The following is a 20,684-nucleotide window of genomic DNA, read 5'->3' as shown; positions in this document are numbered from 1 at the left end:
TTACTAAACCATATGCTGACACTTTTAAAAAGAGAGAAAGAATGTAATGATGGCAAGGAAGGGGCAGTAGACATCTGCATTCTTTGACACGTAATGAATATTATGGCTCTCCAAGACTTAAGCACTGAGAGAAGAGAAGTACTAGCCACCTAGATCATTTACGTAATACAATTTCTAAGTCCCCAACATTTTTGTATTAAGTATTTATAAATATTAGGATACATAACGGCACTGGAAAATCATTCCCTGAGGTTATTAGGCTTCTACATAAAGACAAAACCACTGGGAATTACTGCCCCAGAATACTCTAGTCACTTATCTGAAGTCTGTATAACATGATTAAAGCCACACGGCGACTCACCACGAGTGAAAGGGGCCTTTTCCATGAAACAACACCGATCAATCCTGACAACAGCACCTGGAATAGAGACAGCAGAGTCACCAAAGAGACATGGGGTTTAGACCAGTTTTATTAAAAAATAAAGTAGTAAGTATTAAGATGAGGCTTAAGATAAAGTCATGGTGTATATTTCTAGAGCTGGAAACCAGCTGCTAAAAAGATAATGTTTTTGTTTTACTCTCAATTAAAAAAAAACCAGAACTACTACTAAGCTGTTATTAAAACAAACTTCAATCCAGCTGCCAGATCTAATTAGTTCTGATCAGATCACAATAAGCCTTCAAACATCTCTCCAAGTCCCAAATGTTATCAACACTAAAGGAGAGCAAATATTTAGGGTAAATTTTCTTGTCACCTTCTAGCATCATAAAAAATTATGTCACAAAAAGGAGAGTAAATATAAAATCAGCCAGAAAGGGATATTTTTGTTGGTTTGTCCCATCCAGCTGCCCGCACAACCACACCACTTGATCTTACACTTGAAAAAGCCCACATAGGCTTACTGAAAACCTATATTTAACATATAGATTCATAATCCCCTCCACTTCAAGCCAAAAGCAAGCAGAAATCAGGCTCTGATACACTTAAGCTGATCTCAGGTGTTCTTTAATATCACGCAAGTTACAGTTGAGATGTCATAAGTTTTACATACAGTTAAGAAGAGAGAGAGAATACAGCGATGGAGTGAGTAATATGATTGCCAGTGTGGGGAAAAAAGGTAAGGTGGAACCACATAATTATAACATATAATTAAAAAAAAAAAGTTAAGGTAGAACACAAGTAAAATGCAGAAAAAAGACTGCATGACGTTATTTATTCCCCGTGTCTGCAGTGTCATTTTTTCACCTCAGCTTGCATAAAGTGTTCACCTAACAGGAACTCAAAAATTCAGCTAGTGTGATAAAATCATTATGAAATGCTCCTGTGATGCTTAAAATAAGCTCTAATATAATTACTGCTTTCTACAAACCTTTGATATTTGAAAGGGAGGGAGCCCAGAAGCTAATGAATACCCCCTTCCATGAAACTGCATTGAAGGCTGGTTGAAAATCAAATGCCAGGAAGTCACCATTCCCCCTTTGTCATGCTTTGCTAATGATCTTTTAGGTATAATACTGGTTGAGTGATTAAAAAAATGCACCTACATCTAGCCACTAGAGTCAATGTACATTGTACTGGGAGCCAGGCTGAAAACAGTCTGTCTGCTGATGTTTAGTGTGAGCCCAGGACAAAGAGCTGCTGGGTTGTGCCGTGCCCAGTTGAAGCTTCTGCTCCGTCTAGTCTGTGGCCATTCACGCTACGGGCACGTTTCAAACTTATCTCTCAACTCGATAATATCCCACAGCTGACGAAGGCGTTGAAAACACTGTTCAGGGAGGCAGCATGTTGGAAAACGCACCTTTTGATACTGTCTTTAGCAGCTAGGCCATTAAGATAAGAACAACCCAGCCGAGCTTTCACAGTAAAACCTCAACATTAAGTCTTTAAGCCAAGGATAAATGCAACAGATGAGCAGGCAGAAACACAAGAGTAAAAAGTGGACCAAAATCAGGTTGTGGATACCAAAGACTATGCAGATAATCCATACACGGCAAAGTGCACCGTTTGTATTCTGAAGCATCTTCTATAGGATAAAAGTTACACAGCAGCTACATACTTCTGGATGTTGGCCAAGCCAGGGAAAGGCAGCAAATTCCATTTTTGCAGTTAATTAATTTTGCTCACACAGCTGGGTTAGCTTATAATTGCTGTATGATAACTGTCTGTGGGCTGATAGTCCTGTAATGTGAAACTGCGCTCCAGACGGCAGGACGGCGAGGTTAGCTGGTTTGACTGCAGGCGAGACGGCAACAGGCTCTCAATTAAATAAATGTGATGCCTGAAACGGTGAAGTTATTAAAGAAAACCCTTCAAGAAAAATAAGAAATTCCTTTCCAAAACAGAGTATGTATTATAGATAAAACACTCATACCTAAGGAAGTATCTCTCAGTCTCCAAGTTGTATGTTGGAGTAAATATACTCTAGATCGCTACCTTTAAGCGGCAAACTCTTACTTTCCTTTACTGTGCTGCTAAATCTCTCCCCCTCCTGTCTCACGTATCCATGCTATTGTGCATCTCTGAGGACAGAAGAAGGGAACTGATGCTTTCTGTTCAGCTGAACTACAACTGTGTTTGACCTTTACAAAGGCCTTGCAGGATGAAAGAGCTACACGTGTTTTTGTTTGGAAAAGGAGAGCTTTGTGGCACTCACCCTCCTGGCTCCCCATGCAAAAGGCTGAGCACAGTCAGGCCAGCTGGTAAATTCCCGATTTGCACTGATAAGAGACACTAAAACTCTGTGCTCCGCTTGTGTCTTTGTTATTGTCATCCTAAGAGTTCACCTCAACAAAATGCTGAATGGAGTTTCCCAAACCTCATTATTCCCCAGCATCGCTGTGGTTTCCCAAAAGCTTATTTTGCTTTCAGACGTGGTTATTTCCAACGTCAAGCACCTTCAACACCTCAGGCCACAGTGCACACAACTACAGAATTAGGAAAAAAGCACACAGCGAACATCGCGTGCCAATATTTGTTAGGATATACCAAATGACTGTCAAACCAGAAATCTAAAGGGGGTTTTCTCTTGGTCTTGGAGAAGAACAGAATTAAAATACTTTAAAAAACCTAATACGCCGCCCTTACCATTTTGTTTCCTCTTCTTTTTTTTTTTTTTACTTCTTGTAAACACAACGCCAATATTAAATACAGTAAATACTTGGTTCATAAACAAAACTAGGAATTACTTTAAAAATAATATGTAACGCACATGTCCCAAAGATCTTACGGCTCAGAACATCCAATGCTTACCTCAGTGGAAGCAGCATGTAAAACACTCGATTTCACAAGATTAAGGGCCAAAAAGCACAAGTACAAGATAAGCGAGTTATTTTTACACCAGTGACTAGAACACTGTCATTTCCTAAATACCTACAGCTCAACACCACAATCTATACGTCTTCTAATGTTTTTTAAAAATCACTACATCATATAAATGCTGTGCGCTGGTCTTTTTCTTCCTTAAATAAAGAGTAAATCAGAGTTTGATGATACTAACAACACGCCTACTTAACTTTGACAACATGGTTTGGTTCAGAGCCTGCATAGCCCATTTATCTAATATCTTGGACCCAACTTTTATCTGCTGAATTGCAGTGAATTCCCCCATCACGTAATAATCAAAATGAAAAGCATGTTCAAAAAACATAAATTTGCCAGCTTCCTTAAGCAGAATTCCTGCAGATACGGGTACTTGCTGACTATAACAGTGCTGAGCAAAAAATAAAGAGAACACATCACTGCTGATGGCTGCAGCATTAGAAATGCAGTAAATAGGTAGGAATACCTTCAAACATGCATATGAAAACTCCATTATCATAAATGCAAGCTGTGCTCGTGCATGATGAAGATTCATTTACTTGAACAGACAGACACTGAGGGAGGGCAAAACCAGAAGGTAAAATTACTTTCCAGTACAAGGGCTGCAAACAAAGAGCATTTTTTTAAAAAATAACCCTTGATGGTGTCTCTTCCAGCATTTTCAATCCTCCACACTCAGGTCAGCCTCAAGAACCTAGAGGTCTCTGAATACGGGACAGGTGAGATGATGCAGTATTTTGACATATACTAAATCACCTGCTTTCCAAGCGTTTATCTCCAAATTGGTTATTGCATATGACATAGTCTCTAGCATGCTTCCTTTAAACATCTTTTCCGAACAGAGTAAAATGCATATTTATATTGAATACTAATTCAATTTAAACCACATTGCATATAGTAAAATATAATCACGGTAACAACATTTATAGAAATAGAAAATTGCTGATGTTTAAGTGTTAATTTGTTTAATAAAATAAATTATCTCTTTTTTTCTTGCATTGCTTTTCTAGTCTAATGTAGAGCATACGAGTAACAGGGAACTCCAAGTTTTATTATCTATTCTTATTCCCACTTTCCTGTTCAGGCTGATACACCATATGTCAACACATCCGCTCCTCTTCTGCAAATTTAAAGGTTCCTCACTTTTTCAGCAAGACAAATTGTCCAGTCAATGGATTCAGTTACCATTAAAATAAGTATACACTGATTGCAGAAACTCCTTCTCTGCCTTCTCCTAACATACTGAATAACGCAAGCAGCAGCTATCCTTAGTTCCTAGGTTATCTGAGTAAGCAGAATCCATAGCAAGGTACATCCTCTGAATCTGTGTTTGCTTCCAATCAAAACATATGACAATACACACAAGACGGGTCAGTTCAAGCACACGCCAATTCAAATATACTGAAATAAATTAATTTAAGAAAACAGAAGAAATATTACAACTTACAATTTAGAGAGCTTAATTGTCCTACTTAATGCATCCAGTATTCCTGGGGGGCGGGGAGGAGGGAAGCCAATCCCAATTGTACTAATTAGCTCTAGTAATAACTGAAATTAAAAATAAAATGGAAACTCTTGTCACTTTAAATCACCTGTAATATATTAACAGGTTAGGTATAAGCCACAAAGCAACATCAATCCCTCTAATTTGCGGCATAACACATGCCTTCACACCACTAGCAAACGCAAGTTATGCCAAGTGCCTTAGAAAAAACAAGATAGCACTATACTAAAGTAATCAAAGGCACAACTACCTAAGTAGGGCTCCAACGAGTTTCCCAAGTCACAAGGGGCAGAGAAAATACAACAGCTGAGACAACTATTGAAAATCCATCTGTTCAGAAAAGCAGAAAGAAAGGTGTCAAGACTCCTTTAAAAACTCTCTGTCTTTGAACTATGACGCATGGTAGTGGCTGAGCTCAGGTGCTAGAAACCCACCTGCACGGGCGCTCCAGGACCTGCCAGCACTGTCATTGTCCCCGTGGAGATTTCTGTGCCCCCCCAGATCCAGACTGAGACTCTCTTGTTTCAGCTTCTACCCACTGCCTCCTGCTCTTTGCCATAAAGAGCCTGGTATTAAGAATAACATTAAATTGGCACAATTACAAAATAATCTTCAATTTCCATCTCAAAAAAGTAAGCTGCAAAACTATTACTTGTCTTGCTTTCTTAAGAAAGGCTTCTTTTTGATATTTTGTGGCAGCAGATTTGTCAAGCTGGTATGCAGAGTAATAAAACAAAACGTACATAACGAAATGTGCGTCAAAGAAAAATAGTTTTACAGATGAAGAAGAACGTATGCCAGGCACCTCTAATTATTCTTACTAACAAGAGTCGGGATTCAGTTAAGAAACTATACATCGCTCCTTTTCACAATTAGCAGCTTTCTGGTACTCTGATTTCATTTTCCCCTTTTCTCCCAAGTCACCAAGGAGATCAACTGTCAGTACCATAATTCTTCAGTGAGTCTTAGGCCATGTTTACATTTTTATATTGTATTTAAAGTGCTGTCCTCAAAGTGGAATAAACAGAAAACATTGTACGTTGGTGTGAGTTTCTGTATCGTTATTTTCTAACATTTTTCTAATGCATACTAGATTTTTTCCGGATTTCTGTTTATTTGCTCTGGAAAATGAGAAGCCTTTATTAGGAGGTTGTAAGGTTAAAATGAAGTTTTGACAGGTATGTCATGCAAAATAAAGATCTATACTTCAAACTCTTATTTTGTTGTCATTCTTCAGACACTTCCAATTTGCAAGCATCTTTTTGAAGAACATGCCTATGAGGAGAGGTTGAAGCAAGCTGGTTTTACAGGAGAGAAGACTGAGATAGAACACAACAGCAGTTTTGGAAATAAACGGGATTGTCACAGAGAAGCAACCGATCAATTATTCTTCAAATACATTAAGGGCTGAAGGAGAAATAGTTGATTTATATTTGCATTAATGGAGATTCAGGTTGGACACAAAGAAAAACTTTCTAAGACTCAGGGCATTCGGTACTGTCGGAAAGGGTAGGTTATGGAATTGCCATTCCCCGAGTTTGGTAAGAACCCATTAGACAAACGTCCATGGCGCTGGGCCCAGCAGAACCAGGCAGAGCACAGAGCAGCACACGCGCCCGGCAGCTGCGCGGGGAGGGCAGAGCAGGGAGCAGGCTGCCCGCCTGCGGGTGCAAACCCAGCCCTTCCAGCACCAGCATCATCTTGTGGTTTCTGCCAGCAAAGCACTACAGCAACTATTTCTTCTCTTCAGAAGTGCCTGAAACCACTGACACTTCCCAAGGCTTCCCTCTCTCCTCTACAGGATTACAGATTGCTGCAAGGTTCAACCTTCCAACTCGAATGCTCCTGGAAGGGTGAAGCTAAAAGCACTGACATCCCCACCTATCTTTGGGTCTAGGTGCACCTCACATGGAGAGACTAAACCAACAGCTTAAACATCTTCAAGGGTGACGTTTCTGTGAAATCCACACTGGCCCTTGTAACAACTATTTAACGAAATAAGAAGCAATGCCACAAATATCCCATACACCGAGCACAGAAGTGTGACCCACTCGTACCAGAGTATAAAATCTTCTTATAGTAACACTCCCTGCAGCATCTGCAATCCATTAGTGCAAAATAATGGTGAAATGCAAGCTATGGGGAAAAGATACCAGACAAGATGGGAATTTGCTAAAAGGGAACTAGAATAATCGACCAGTAATATTAGTCTCCATTCCAATTCCTAGAAAAATAGTCAGGATTAAAATCTCTCGGGGTGAGGGTAGCGGGAACGTATTAATAAGTATCAGCAGGAAAAAAAAATACTTCTTAATGAGTTTCTGTATGCATGTACACACACAAACTGCATGGCCAAAATCAGTCATAGGCTAAAGATTTTTAAAACAGTTAATACAGCCATTTATTTGCAGATAAGTAAGCTGACTCTTCAACATGCAGCTATCACAGGAATCCAGGGACCGTCCCTCATTTAAAGGCTACATCACTAGGAACACAGACAGTGCAAGTGCCTCCAGACTGCTAATCACAAGCAAAAGAACCGTACGCTGCAAGATAAATACAAGCAAGTCAACTGCATTCAAAACCCCAACATCTTAGGAACCGTTTTGAGCTATTTTCTAAGAAGACCCAGTACATTTCAGACTAACAAACACCGCATCATAGCTTAGTCTCTCTCATTTACCCACCATGAACCTTAAACTAATCTAATTCTAATTGCCATGGAAACGAGAGCAGAGAAACAAAATCCCTCGATGCCCCAGAACAGGACAGTAAAACTACCTATACATTGACACAGCTACCCAAATGTATTAACAGCCTCAGTTTTCACCTCTTTTTAAGCTCTAGGCTGAGCTTTTTTTTGTCTTTTGTTTTCCTATGAAATATGCTCCATCAGAAATCTGCCTGTATCATATTCATAGTTTGTTTATGGAAGCAACAATTATTATAAAAATATAGAACACACTCTAAATATTTTTGTAGAAAAAGGATTAAACCAAAAAGATTTTTTTTACCCTTGACATACAGAGGAAAAACAAGGGCTGATGGAGCACATATACAACAGAATGATATATTTTCCAATTACAAACAAAACTCTCGCATTCTGTCTTTCCTACTCTTCCAAGTGGCTAAGCTCGGTTATGCTCAACTTCACTACGATATGCAAACTCTATTAAAAGCAATGGGCAGGGATTTAGACAAGATATTAAGTACAGAGCTGACGGGTCAGTGACTCACAATGGTCTTAATTCTAATCTGGTTTTTATTAAACATTCACAGAACACACTATTACATTATTTCATGCGTTCCATAATGTAATCCATGAGTATTAATAAGGCACAGAGCCATTAGCATAAGGGTATTTAAACAGATAGGAACCCAAGCAGTTTGCCACCCATCCTCCACGCTTTCAGATTTATTAGATTATTTATGAATAAACTTGAAATACACAGATGACTGAAGACCTAGCTCGACACATGCTGTTTCATAGGTGAAGAGCTACAACTCAGAATAAGAGCTATTGAGATATTCTAAGAGATGACATAAGAAGGTTTAGTGGCATTTTCCATTTTGGGTAATTGTTTAAAATTAAAATGAAGCAGCCCCCCCAAAACTGAGCAACTTCCTTCCTCTAGAATGACCTCTGAATGAGCCAAAAGAACCCTGCTACTTTTGAGTAAGGCCACCAGCCACACTGAGCGTTTCATTATATTCAAAATGAAAGCCAGAACAAGTAATTCTTTTAAAAATTACTTACTGGAGAAATTTGCTGCCCATGCCTGCTATTCAACGTCTCTACAATAGCTCAGATGAGCTCTGGATAGCTTACGCATCCCTTGAAGCAGGAAGCTTTTACTGAGGCCGCGGTCAAAAGCTTAATTAAAATGCAGCGAACCAAAGAAATCAGTGAAATCAGAAGCAGTTTGTCCGCTATGATGGATCAGTACACAGGTATTGCAAACTCGAGTGTTAATGTTTTCACATGTGAACATTTATTTTCGTGGTCTTTAGGTGCTGTCCATACAACAGATTACAAAGATGGTTTCTATGAGGGGGAAAAAACTCGAAGCCTAAAAGTATATTGAATTTCCTTTCTAACAATACTGAAATATTTTAAATACTTTGTCATTTCACAGAATCATAGAATCACAAAATAACCAGGTTGGAAGAGACCCACCGGATCACCGAGTCCAACATCACAGTTTCATCACAGTTAAATCCCTTCAAGGGCTGAAAATGTGAAAACTTTATCCTACCTCCAGTAACAAAAGATTCCACGATTTTTCCATTACAAAGGCAGACATTTATAAAGCTATGAGGACTCCACTTCCAGAATTTTCATTTTATGTTTCAGTAACCAAAAAACATTATGATATCCATCATGTTGCTGTGACCAAGAAAAATATTGTGATAAATTTCTTCCGACACTTCCTAATCTGTTTTCACACCAATCTTGACTTGTATCATTGACTCAGTACAGAATATTATCCTAGAAATGTTGTTTTCCAGTAGCATTAGGAAATCACTAATCAGATTTTTGCTGCTGGGCTCTTCCAATAATTATAAATGAAGACTGAGATTGCTTTAGATAAGTGAAATGAGACGATGGCTCTTTCAATTACTCACACAATTTCTCAAGGGATGAAAGCTGAGGTGCATTGTAAAGTGATCTAAACATCAAGAATAACAGTAATAACAGCCTTTTCTCTGCCTCAAACTCAGAACAGCTTACAAATGCAGATAAAATGCAGTGCTTCTGCACATCACTAGTGCACAGTAAGCTCCGACCCTCCAGTTCTGTTGATCATTTGGAGCTCTAGTCCTAACTGTGCTGCTGCAAGGGCACATGGAGAAAGGTTAATCAAAAAGTAATAAACCTCACACTCTAACGAGCACGATTACTGATTCGCCTCAGGGCCACACTACCAGATAAAAGAAAAAGGTAAAGACGTACAGACTAAGGCCAGTGCAAACATTAAACAGTCCTAACAAGTAATACACATCTCCATCCTTCGCCCACTGACTTTTGCACCCTCTTGGTGAAACAAGACTGCTGCATTTATCATCTCTTCTAGAACTCCCTTCCCAGACATCTAGAACCAGGGCAGACAGTTAGTTACCATGCCCAAAATGGTTTTCTTAAGAGAAAAGAATGAATAAGTCTGTATAAACACAGGTCGAATATAAGGATGGATAAAGTCCTTCAAACATCCTCACAGTTCAAGGGTTCTACAGATGAGTTTCACGTCCCTGACATCATGTCTGGCAATTTCTAAAGTTATTTTTCTCACCATTTTAGAAAGTATATTCAAGGTATTGTATTACTATTAATTTACAGACTGAGTATATCTGAGGCCTACAATGTTTCTCTTGTTTGGATGTAAAATTTCTGTTCTTAGAAAAGACAATGAGTAGAACTAATTACCTATTGACAATAAGAATCCTTCTTGAATATCAGAAACTCAACTAGCAGCACCTCAAGGTTAAGCTGTTAAATAAAATACAGTAAAGCAAGAAATGCTTTAAATGGCAAGTAGCAATAACATTACTAAGACTCATTCCAAAGACTTGGCTCCAAAATCAAAAGGATTTAAAGATACAAATGCACATACTTTCCTGAAGTCAGGCAAAATTTATTTTATTTTTTTATTTATTTATTTTACATGACCAATCCCTCTGTGTTACTAGCTGAGCAGCCGCACAAGGCACCTATCACGTCTGACCTTCAGAGGAACTCTGTCCCATGTCAGAAAAATTGATATAGTCATTTCACTGGAGCTACAGGGCAGTAACTACCTCGGGACTCGAAGTAATACATTACCTTTAGTCATTATGGATTCTGTTATAAACAGTGACTTTTATCTAAGCATAAATTCAAAGCTCCCAGAACATGTCAAGCCAACTATTTTAGAGCCTGATGTTCACTATTCACTAAAGGCGGAGGCAGCATCTCCCCAGCTCTCACCTTGCTCCCCGCAGCCGTGTTACTCTGCAGCCAGGTCCCCGCTCAGGATGCTCAGAGGTCCGAACTCCTGACGCTTAAAGCTTGTCAGCAGCAAATTGTACAAATGAAATTCTGTTGATACACAGTCAAAACAGACTGGACAAAGAAGGCAATGCTTTTAGAATAATTTAGAGCATTAGCTCTACTCTTAATTACAATCATTTTCATCAAGTTTTATTGAAGACTTCAAATATATTATTTTAGACACGCTGTATACAAGGCGTAAAATGGCTGTCGTGTGACAACCTCCGAGACTGACTTTTAGAAAAATCTATTTCTAATCAGTTTGGAAAGAAACAGCAAAGGACTTGGGTAACTAAAGAACAGTGGATTGCTCCAACAACACAGACCATACATGAAGTTCTACAACGCTGCCACAACAAAATGCATTTCCACATTTGCATTGTGTAATGAAAGCCACCCAGCTCACTGAAGAGAATGCACATTTACTGCAATGGTCTAGCTAACAGTTGTTCTCACTCCAAGCTCTTTGCTAGCACACTGACATGAACTTGCAGCTTAAGACTGCGCAAAAGCATGGTTGTTTTCTAGTGACAGCTGACGTATGACATGCTCACAAAATTCAAGCCAAGCATTATTAAGCAAAAATTTAAAAAACAACAACAAAAGAGCTCTAATCAAAGTCTAAAAATTTGTTCGCAGAGGTTAAACAGAATCATTCTAAATCAGAGGAAACTCAGACCTGCAGAAACCGCAGTCCCTTACTTCATCATTAACAGGCAAATAAAAGCTACGTTATACAAGATGCATATGTATTGTCACAGATGAAGGAAGCAAAACTCCAGAAAAACTGATTCACATTGAAATGTTAAGCATGCTTGCTTAACAAAGATTGCAGATTAGCTAGCACTACATATGACCTTTAGTGGTGGATCCACCACCGTGACCAAAACTGACAGTTTCGATGAATTTCACGCCGTGTAGCCATACACACGTGGGCACCAGGCTGAGCAGCATTAGATCCTCACTTCAATACAAATCACCGTGTCAGCTTAGTTAAGCTGTGCAAATAAACTCTTGTGCATCTTATTTATAACTTGCATTTTATTTACAAGGAAAATGTATTCTTCCAGGGAGAGAAAATTCTTCTCGTACATATGCCATAATCACAATGCAATCTACAGAGCGCCAACAATTCCACTGCTTCCCCATCCCTTATATAAACACTTTGCTCTTTCTGGCTTAATGAAACAACCCCTGTATCAGCAATACTACTGTGTTCAGAGAAACTGGGAACAAAATTGATTTAGATTAGGTACAGATTATGATATCTTCACTTTCAATTTTTATTTCAGTTCCTTGTTCTAGTAACATGACTTGTTGAACTCTCTTGAGAACTCAGTCACAGAAAATTTCAAACACCTTCTCAAGCAACTCCTGAGAAATTACAATATCTTCATTTACTATTAAGTGGATTAAGCCCAATTGTGACTATTTTTTAACTTCATCACACACAGTCAAAGGCCTTTAATTTTAACAAATTTTGCAGGGTCAATGGCAAAGAAAACTTGAGTACACAGAACATGAAACTCTATTATATTTCACAGACTGGTAGGGCCTCTTTGGTTTGTTCTACTTGTCTCTGGTGGCCACAAAAAACTCAAAGAAGCTTTGAAACTACTATCCAGTAAAATTTCCACACCCAATGTCCGTGTTACTGCAGCCTGGCTGACCACAGACTCAACAAAACAGTAACAGACTCACTCTCATAAAAGCTTTTGTAAGAATTTGCTGAACTTTAAAAAATAAAACAACAAACAGTAAGAATCTAAAAGTGAAGATAACTAATAAACTTGGGAGTCCACCTGTAGCAATGCCCACTCTATAGCCTCATAGGACAACTCCTATAGAAGCTGTGGAGGGTAGACTAGATATTTGTATTCTCCCTTTATAAATCTAATTAATTCACACAGACAGTCAATGGATTTCACTGGAACTTTCCCAATTTTTAAAAACTTTTGTAATAAATAACAGGATAACAAATCGTCAAAGGAACTGATGATTATGAAGCTGAAAGGGGTGAATGCCTTTGGTTTTCCCATATCCCTTTCCCTACCCATGAATCGCATCACACAAGAACGCCTTCCTGACCTAGTGAGGCTTTACAAACTTCTGGTACCTTTGAATTCACAGTATTTTTTCACAGCACGACGCTGACCCCCCTAAAAGGGGTTAGGCTTTAAAACCACTAACATAAATACAAAAGAACATAAAGAAGACTTGAGATTAAGCCATTACTATATTTTCTGTTATTCTCAAGAAAGAAAACTTATCTGTTTTCTGTTTGAAAATAGCTACCTAAAAACCTCCTTTAGATTGCCTGATAGTTCAAGGTACAAAAGAAAGGCTTAAAGATAAGATTGCAGCCAAAGTTATTATCTTTATATGGAGGACAGTGAAATAAGGGACAGCACAATCTCAATTATTTGTCTGCAGTTATTTTGTGGCATAGGAGACAGAGGTGAAAATGCTGTAAAACTGTCTTAACATCCTATTCACATTCACTGAAAATGAATTATGAGTGTTTGCCAACATAATGCCTCAAAACTCCATGTTTTCACTAGTTCATGTGGGAGTTTTTCAGCCACTACCAGGAGAAACAAACATTTCCAATCTTTGCTCCTTCCCTCTTACAGCAGCATTTCTTTAATGAGAGCTTTTCTCCACTTGTTACTCGAGCTGTCTGGTGCCTGAAGTACTAATGCAGGATTTAGAAGATGAGTTTAAAGTATCTGTCTCCTCTCACTGTCTCCCTGCTTATCGTGGTGTCAAATCAGCCCCTTTGTACTCCAGGTTCTCACTTACAAAGTGGGCACAACACCTCCCAGGGGGGCAGTCGTATTTTACACAAGCAAGGAAGCAAACCAAAAGGCACTTAGGAAATAATCACAAATAATATTTAATGTTACTGTACAGAACTACGGTAGAGCAGGAATACAGAACACTTTCTACGTGACAGAGGAATACAAGGCAACCAGATATGAGCACCAGTTGTAAAACAACCACAGACAAAGACACCATCACATTGGCCTGGCACAAAGTTTTCTCTTTCTGCTTTTAAAGACTGAAAAGTCCATTTTCCTTTGTGAAAGTACTTACCAGTACACTTTATCATCAATAGTTGGGAATTTCTCTCATGATGTTTTTTCCCCAATATGGAAAGGAACTCCTAAAAACTATGAACTGGGCTTCTTCTCTAGGGAAACTCCTCTCAAATTTTCCTAAGATCAAAAAAAAATGGGCATTCTGTTTATACTTCAGCGATAACTCCTAGTATGAATTGCTTTGCTTTCCACACCTTCACTCTGAAGAGATTTTGCAGCACCATCACCAAGGATGGGATAGAACTAAGAGCACACACGGTATACAACAACGCACATCTCTTCATTTTTCTTTGCAATCATTTCTTAACTTTCTTCTCTCTAATGCTGCTAAGGAACAAAAGCATGACTATTTCTCCCTTATAGCATGATTTGATTTGAAGTTGCCAAAACCTCTGCACAAATACACAAATGAGTGTGGCTTCTGCTTTCTGTCAGTGCCTTTATCTCTTCAAGCACACAGAAAGCAACCTTCAGTGACACCTTCAATGTGAATACAACTATCAAAATGTTAGCTCACAAAGACATGGGAAATAGCAATTCATTAAAGGATTATTTCTTTAACTTTAGATCGTTTCCTTTAAATTATTCACATTTCAAAAGGAAAAGAATACTTCAAACCCAAAATACAAGCCCTAACAAACAGAAGTTCAGACTGCAGGAAAAACAATGGATATAACAGATGCAGTCATAAAGGTTCTGTTTTACCTAAAGTAAATGATCCTCTTATTCTTGTTTCAGCCTCAAAATACAATTCAAATCACATTAAAATCTAGAACATATTAATACAATTCCCTTTTGAATCTTCACTCATTCATTCAACAGTCTAATAAGTATTCATCAATATTTGTTCAAGAATTTAGAGACTTCCTTAAAAAGTAGCAAATTCAAGAATTTAGAAATATTGACCTCTAGAATCCCCCAAACCCATATCAACTACCACAAACACACCCAAGTAAGTCCCCAAATCTCAATATTTCATTCTGCTTTTCAGTAAGAAGTGGGAGTATAATTTAATTTGATTTAGAAAATCATTATTTATAATGGTCTATCCACCTACAGACAGCCCCCCAGGCATCTGTGATTTCTATTTAATTTTGCAAGGAACTAAAGTGAATTTGCAAGCTATCAATATGGCCAAGAAAGATTACTGCTTGTAAATCACTGCTGCTTAAAATTACCTGATGAATGTTTGCCAAAAAAAATCATCCCAGTTATCACACTAAGAAAAATAACACTTTCATTTATTTTAGGTAAGCTTTAACAGAAGCAGCAGCAATCTTTTGTTTGATTTTAGGGAAACTTAGCAGTCTCGATGGAATGAATCTTTCAGAAGCCTTTTCCCTAGGGAACACAAGTGACAGCAGTAGGTAGAAAGCAAACTCATCCACAACTCAAGATTCTTTTCATAATGAAGGTAAACACCAAAACAAGGAACCTAGCTAATAGTTCTAGGGAAAATATATTTCTACATCAAAAGAAAAAAAAATCATGACCAAATATAGACCTAGAAGAACTCAGAAATGAGGGAAATAAGCAGGCTGGAACTAGATGTTCTTTATGGTCCCTTCCAACCCAAACTATTCTGTGATTCTGTGAAGTCTCTGAGCTCAGCTCAGTACAATGAAGCTCTTAATCCTCTTGAAAACTTTTTGCCCAATTATGTCAGACTACTTTTATATTCATTTCTGATTAAAAAGAAAACTGTACAATCTATAGAAAGAAGAGCAGAGATCCAAACAGACGGGAGGAACTCAGCAACATCTGAGAGCCAGAAAACAACTTGTCCGATATAGAATTCTGTGATATTTTTCTTCTAGAATTCATCTTCATTTATACAGCATGCTGACTAGGTCACAGGGAAATTATCTTGGTGTAGAGAAAATGAAACATAACAACCGTAAAGCAATCTGTAAATCTATTTTTTTTTAAAATCCTCCAGCTCTTATGTTTAGAAGAGTATAAAAACGAGACTACGGGCAACTCCAATAAATGAGCCAGACCACAGTACACGGAGGCACATGCATAATTTGGCATTTGTATTTAGCTTTTGCTAAATGCATTTTGCAGAGCTGACAAGTGCTAAATTGGCCTGAACAGAAGACAGTCCTGAATATCAGGCGACTTACTTTACAAGAACAAATAACCAAAACGTGAGTGAGATGGCCCCACAGCAGACCTCAAATACGCCACTTTTGATGACAAACCCTGACAGAGTGCTGGTGGACACTAAGAAATATAAAATGTCTCAACAGTGCATGATGACTTCAAGAGATCCAGTGCGTTCCCCAGCAATCCAAACTGGTTGCAGCCACAGGAGTCCCTCCTGAGATGCTAAATCAGAGATGGACAAGAGCTGCATGGGTTTGGAACCTTCTTATTTGAAGGCAGCCGCCCAACCTCAGCACTTCGCGCTTGCAGGACTACATGCAAGATTAGCCCAGGTAACGACATCAAAGACCAAACAAAATACACTTCCACTTATTCTGCAAAGAGACCTTTAGAAGAGACGTGGGACACAGAAACAGGGAATTATAATTGAAATTCAATTTGATCTCTAAGATGGCATGGAGATCATTAATTAATCACAGCTTCTGCTTCGTGAAATACTCCTTGTAGAAGCAGCATGAAAGAAACTGAACAGTAAAAGAATGATGAGGGCTGTTAGGAACAAAAGACAACGATATCCAGCATTCAGTCAGTATTAATGCAGGTGGGGAATCTTTTTCATTTCAGCAATCCTCTCAATAAAAAGTTCTAGTAAAAAAAAAAAAATCAATTACTCTTTTAAAATGAAACTACTTTTGTTGTTTCCTGTGGTAGAAAAAAAATCATTATATTCTCAGCCATCTTTACATTTCAGAATATAAAGGAACTTTCATCTCTATCTTCTCATCCCACTTTCCTCAGAATTTTCTTTCTACTTGCTCTAAAAGTGTTCCCAGACAGTACAGATTCTCCATAACAACACACAACATGAAACCTTGGTTTTACCTTGTATTGGCAAAAAACAGTATCACATAGAATAACGCCATGTACTTTCTTAAAAGACTTATGAGCAGTCAGATAATAATGACAAAAGGCATCACTTAAACTACTGGAAGTTCTAACGTAATGGAGTGAAAAACAAGACAGAACCGAACAAAGAAAATAGAAAGGAAAAAGCTGGAAAGCCTAGTTTTTTTCCACCAACAGTAGGTTACCCAATTCTGAAAAGCACAGACCCACACCACCGTCCCACTTCTGTAAGTGCATTCTGCAGCTCAATTCATGCACCAGCTGGGAAATACAAAAATTATTTCAGATAGTATCTAGCACAAAAATAGTAAACTTGAAAGTAAGGTTCAGCTCAAGCTTACAATTAAGGACATTAAACACTAGTGACGTAGCAATAGCAGAGAATGCTTTTTGTTCCACTCCTTCTCAGAAACAATTGTTTTCTCTGAGGATTTGAAAGTCAGCAGAGTTTTAAAAACATGTATTATCCACTGCAGTCTAGTAGTTTCAGGCTTATGGGAGATTAAGAGTTTTACACAGGTGTTTTAGGAAAAATGTACGTAAATGAATAGTCAGCAGACATCAACTTCCCATTCTCCTGGTACGGTGCAGAGCAGAGCAGTAAAGTTCATTTGTTGCTGACATTAGAAAAAGGCATTCTTAATGAAGGACTTAGAAGTCAGATGTGATGCTAATCAATGAAGTTTATGACAGTTTGGAAATGCATTATCAACTTATTAAATGTTCCCATCACATTTCAGAAGCTATAGCTGAAAACTCAGAAAATTTTTCTTGAAGTCATCCCAAAATGACAGGCAGCGTTCTAATACTCTCAGAAAAAAAAAGCTGACAGCATCAGAAAACTCCTGCTCATCACGGTAATTCAACTGGTATTACAAACGATGACAATATGTATATAAATATTACCTATGGAGTCTCAAACACGCTACCACAAAGTACTATGGTTTTTATCACCCCCCGACCACACTCTCATTTAAGGTACTTCTAATACCTAGTTGTGCAGCACCAAATCTCATATTTCAAGCACATTTGAATTACAGATGTTCACAGAAACTCTTACTTCCTGCCCTACAACATATCATGACATATAAAAAAAAAGATATTAAACATTTCACTGTACTGGAGGCCCATTACAAGCTGGCTTTTAACATCCAAGATTTCAGAACACGGATGACACCAGTAGCCTATGGAACCTTATCTTGCTTTCTGTTGCTAAAGAAGTCCTAGGATTTTATTTACTACCTCTGAAAGAACATTAGCACTGCTACCTCATCTTAAATTTTGGTCACCACTGTTGCACAATAGACAAAATCTCAGCCCGGAAAAAGCACTTTTTCTGATTCATTCATTGTTAGCATATTAGCAATGCAGCAGAATAGCTCCTTCTGCTCACAGACACATGCCAAAGCACTCTTCTCACCACAGGTACCAGCACGCAGCTTCCAGTCAGCTAGAACAATTAGCATAGCTTCACAGTCAGCGTTTCAATTTTCTATCTTGATTGTATTTGAAATATAAAAATCAAATGTCAGAAAACAAGCAGCAGGCACAGCAGTTGTGATTTTTCCAGTATTACTAATAACTTTTCCCCAGCTCTGAGACACTTTTTGGCTAAGTTTCAACAGGCAGTTCTTTGCTAAACAGAGTGTGCACCTCGGGCTGGTTTGTTTTCCTCCCACCTGAGGAATAAATAAGGAACACCTTTTTTTTTCCTAGAAGAAAAATCCAGGCAGGTGGGCAGAGCTGGCCAGCTACTGCACCCAGTGAAACAAGCACAGAAAAGGATTCGCCTGAGCAGACTAACAACAGCACAGAGAGTGACAGAGGAAAACGGGGACTGGAGCTGCAGAGCAATTAAGCAGCCCAGAGCAGATGAGTTTAGAAGCATGAACCTCTTGTTAGGAGTCCAGCAAAAAAAAAGAAAGAAGGTCTGAAAAACTTAAACAAAAGTCAGCTGAGATGAGGGGAGACAAGCTGGAATAAGTGGGGCTATGGAGAACTGGAAACAAGACTCCACTGGGAGAAGAGTTCCACAACAGCTGGAAAAATCAAAAGCTGCAGGTCTAGGGGCAGAAAACCTTCATGATTCATCAAGCTCCAGGGACAGCTGAGTCAGGAGAGGATTGTCTCTTTACTTTGCCTCTTCCTCTCTCCTATTTACAGCAGCTTCAAAAATATCTCTGGGCCTTCCCACGATGTTCTTGCCTCTGCTTTCAGAGAGCATAGTCTTGGATTACAAGATCAACAACTGATGGATTTTAAACCGATACTTAAATATACCCATAAGACATTCTACAAAACCCAACCACTAGAAAAAAAATCAAAAGTGTATTTAAAAGGAAGCTTAAAATTGTATGTTCCTGCATCTTACATAATATGTTTTAATTTTATTTGGCTGAGGGAAGGGGGTTGTTAAACAGGTTTGTATTCCAGGTTTCTCGCGGCTGTTTATTAAAAATATTTCCTCATTCAAACGTGCTACAGGCTCTAGTACCTCACTCTACACACACATCTTGACAAAACCATTTTAAAAAGCTAATACTACAAATAATCAACTACATAAATTTTTATTACTCCTTCTGCAAGGTATAGCTCATAACGCGTTTCTGTATCGAAAAGAAAATGAACAACTCGAACATTAAGTCAGAAATCAGACGTTAATCTTCACATTTGCTACCTGAACTGTTCCATTCTCAAGTGACCCCTCTTAGGGTGGAACAGCCAACTTGAGTCTTTTCAAGTGGCTCTCATGCCTAGCACAACTCCTACAACACCTCCACCTCTGCTGCAACCTTCCCTTTTGCTTTTAACTCCTTTACTGTAGCTTTAGATGCAAATTCCAAGAGCCCTTAATTCTTACAATACTAGTTTTCCTGTTTACATCATACAGTTCACGTCCGAGTTTTAACTATTGAATTCAATACATTCAATGTTTCTTTTAAACTGTAAAAATACTGAAGCTGACTCTGCAGTTCAAGGTAAAAATTGCTATCAATGGTCAGTTATAATACAAGCTACATCTACACAAACACGGTCAGTACTGGCACACTACGTGGAAATGTGTACAGTGATTTCCTGCATAGCCAACAGCAACTCATGCTATTCTTCTAACATCTAAGCACTGACTGAAAAAGCAATTTCCTGTTCAGACACAATGAAAAAAAAAATCAGTTTATAAAAATAAGATGAAATAATTGCATTTAGAGCTCACAGGAGGGATAGTGTCTAAACTGCAACTCTTTTTGTCAGGGAACAAACCAGCCATATCTGCTTTCATGACCTCGAATATTTCCTTCCGGCTTACAAATTTACATGAAAGGTATAAGCAAAAAAAAATTAAATTTGAAAATATCAATGCAATTATCAAACAGAATACATATTTTTATGTCAGAATTCTGCGAGCATGCAAATCTTTTGCTCAGGCCACTTCAAAACTGTGCAGACGCACTCTCAATTCTGACCTTTTGCTCTATCTTTCATTTCAACTTTAGCCAAGGTGACCTGTGTTTGGAACATCTTACAAGAACAGAGATGTTACTGGACGGACATCAACAGAAATGCCAAGCATGTTCTTTTGAACACTGGTTTCAGTTTAAATCTAAATTAAAAAGCAATACAAAAGTCATAAAATTGTACAAGCTGTGTCATACTTAGAGTAAGCTCAGGCGACAGCCCTGGCACACTAACCAAGCTCCTGTACAGGAAAGACCTGCAATT

General features: G+C 38.3%; 1 protein-coding gene across 2 annotated transcripts in view; it reads right to left on the bottom strand.

Annotated features, from left to right (window-relative positions):
* The window catches only part of ENTREP2 (endosomal transmembrane epsin interactor 2), a 75,890-nt gene that overhangs the window by 45,570 nt on the left and 9,636 nt on the right, over window positions 1–20,684 (bottom strand). For both annotated transcript variants that reach the window (XM_069866465.1, XM_069866466.1), the window contains one exon: window positions 362–418. In XM_069866465.1, coding sequence (XP_069722566.1) covers window positions 362–418 — 57 coding nt within the window. Of the gene's footprint in view, window positions 1–361; window positions 419–20,684 lie in introns of those variants that run through there.

The sequence above is a fragment of the Phaenicophaeus curvirostris genome, chromosome 12 (genome assembly GCF_032191515.1).
Source record: "Phaenicophaeus curvirostris isolate KB17595 chromosome 12, BPBGC_Pcur_1.0, whole genome shotgun sequence".
Classification (NCBI taxonomy): domain Eukaryota; kingdom Metazoa; phylum Chordata; class Aves; order Cuculiformes; family Cuculidae; genus Phaenicophaeus; species Phaenicophaeus curvirostris.
The sequence above is the reverse complement of the archived record's forward strand: the minus strand, read 5'-3'. Positions and strand labels throughout refer to the sequence as shown.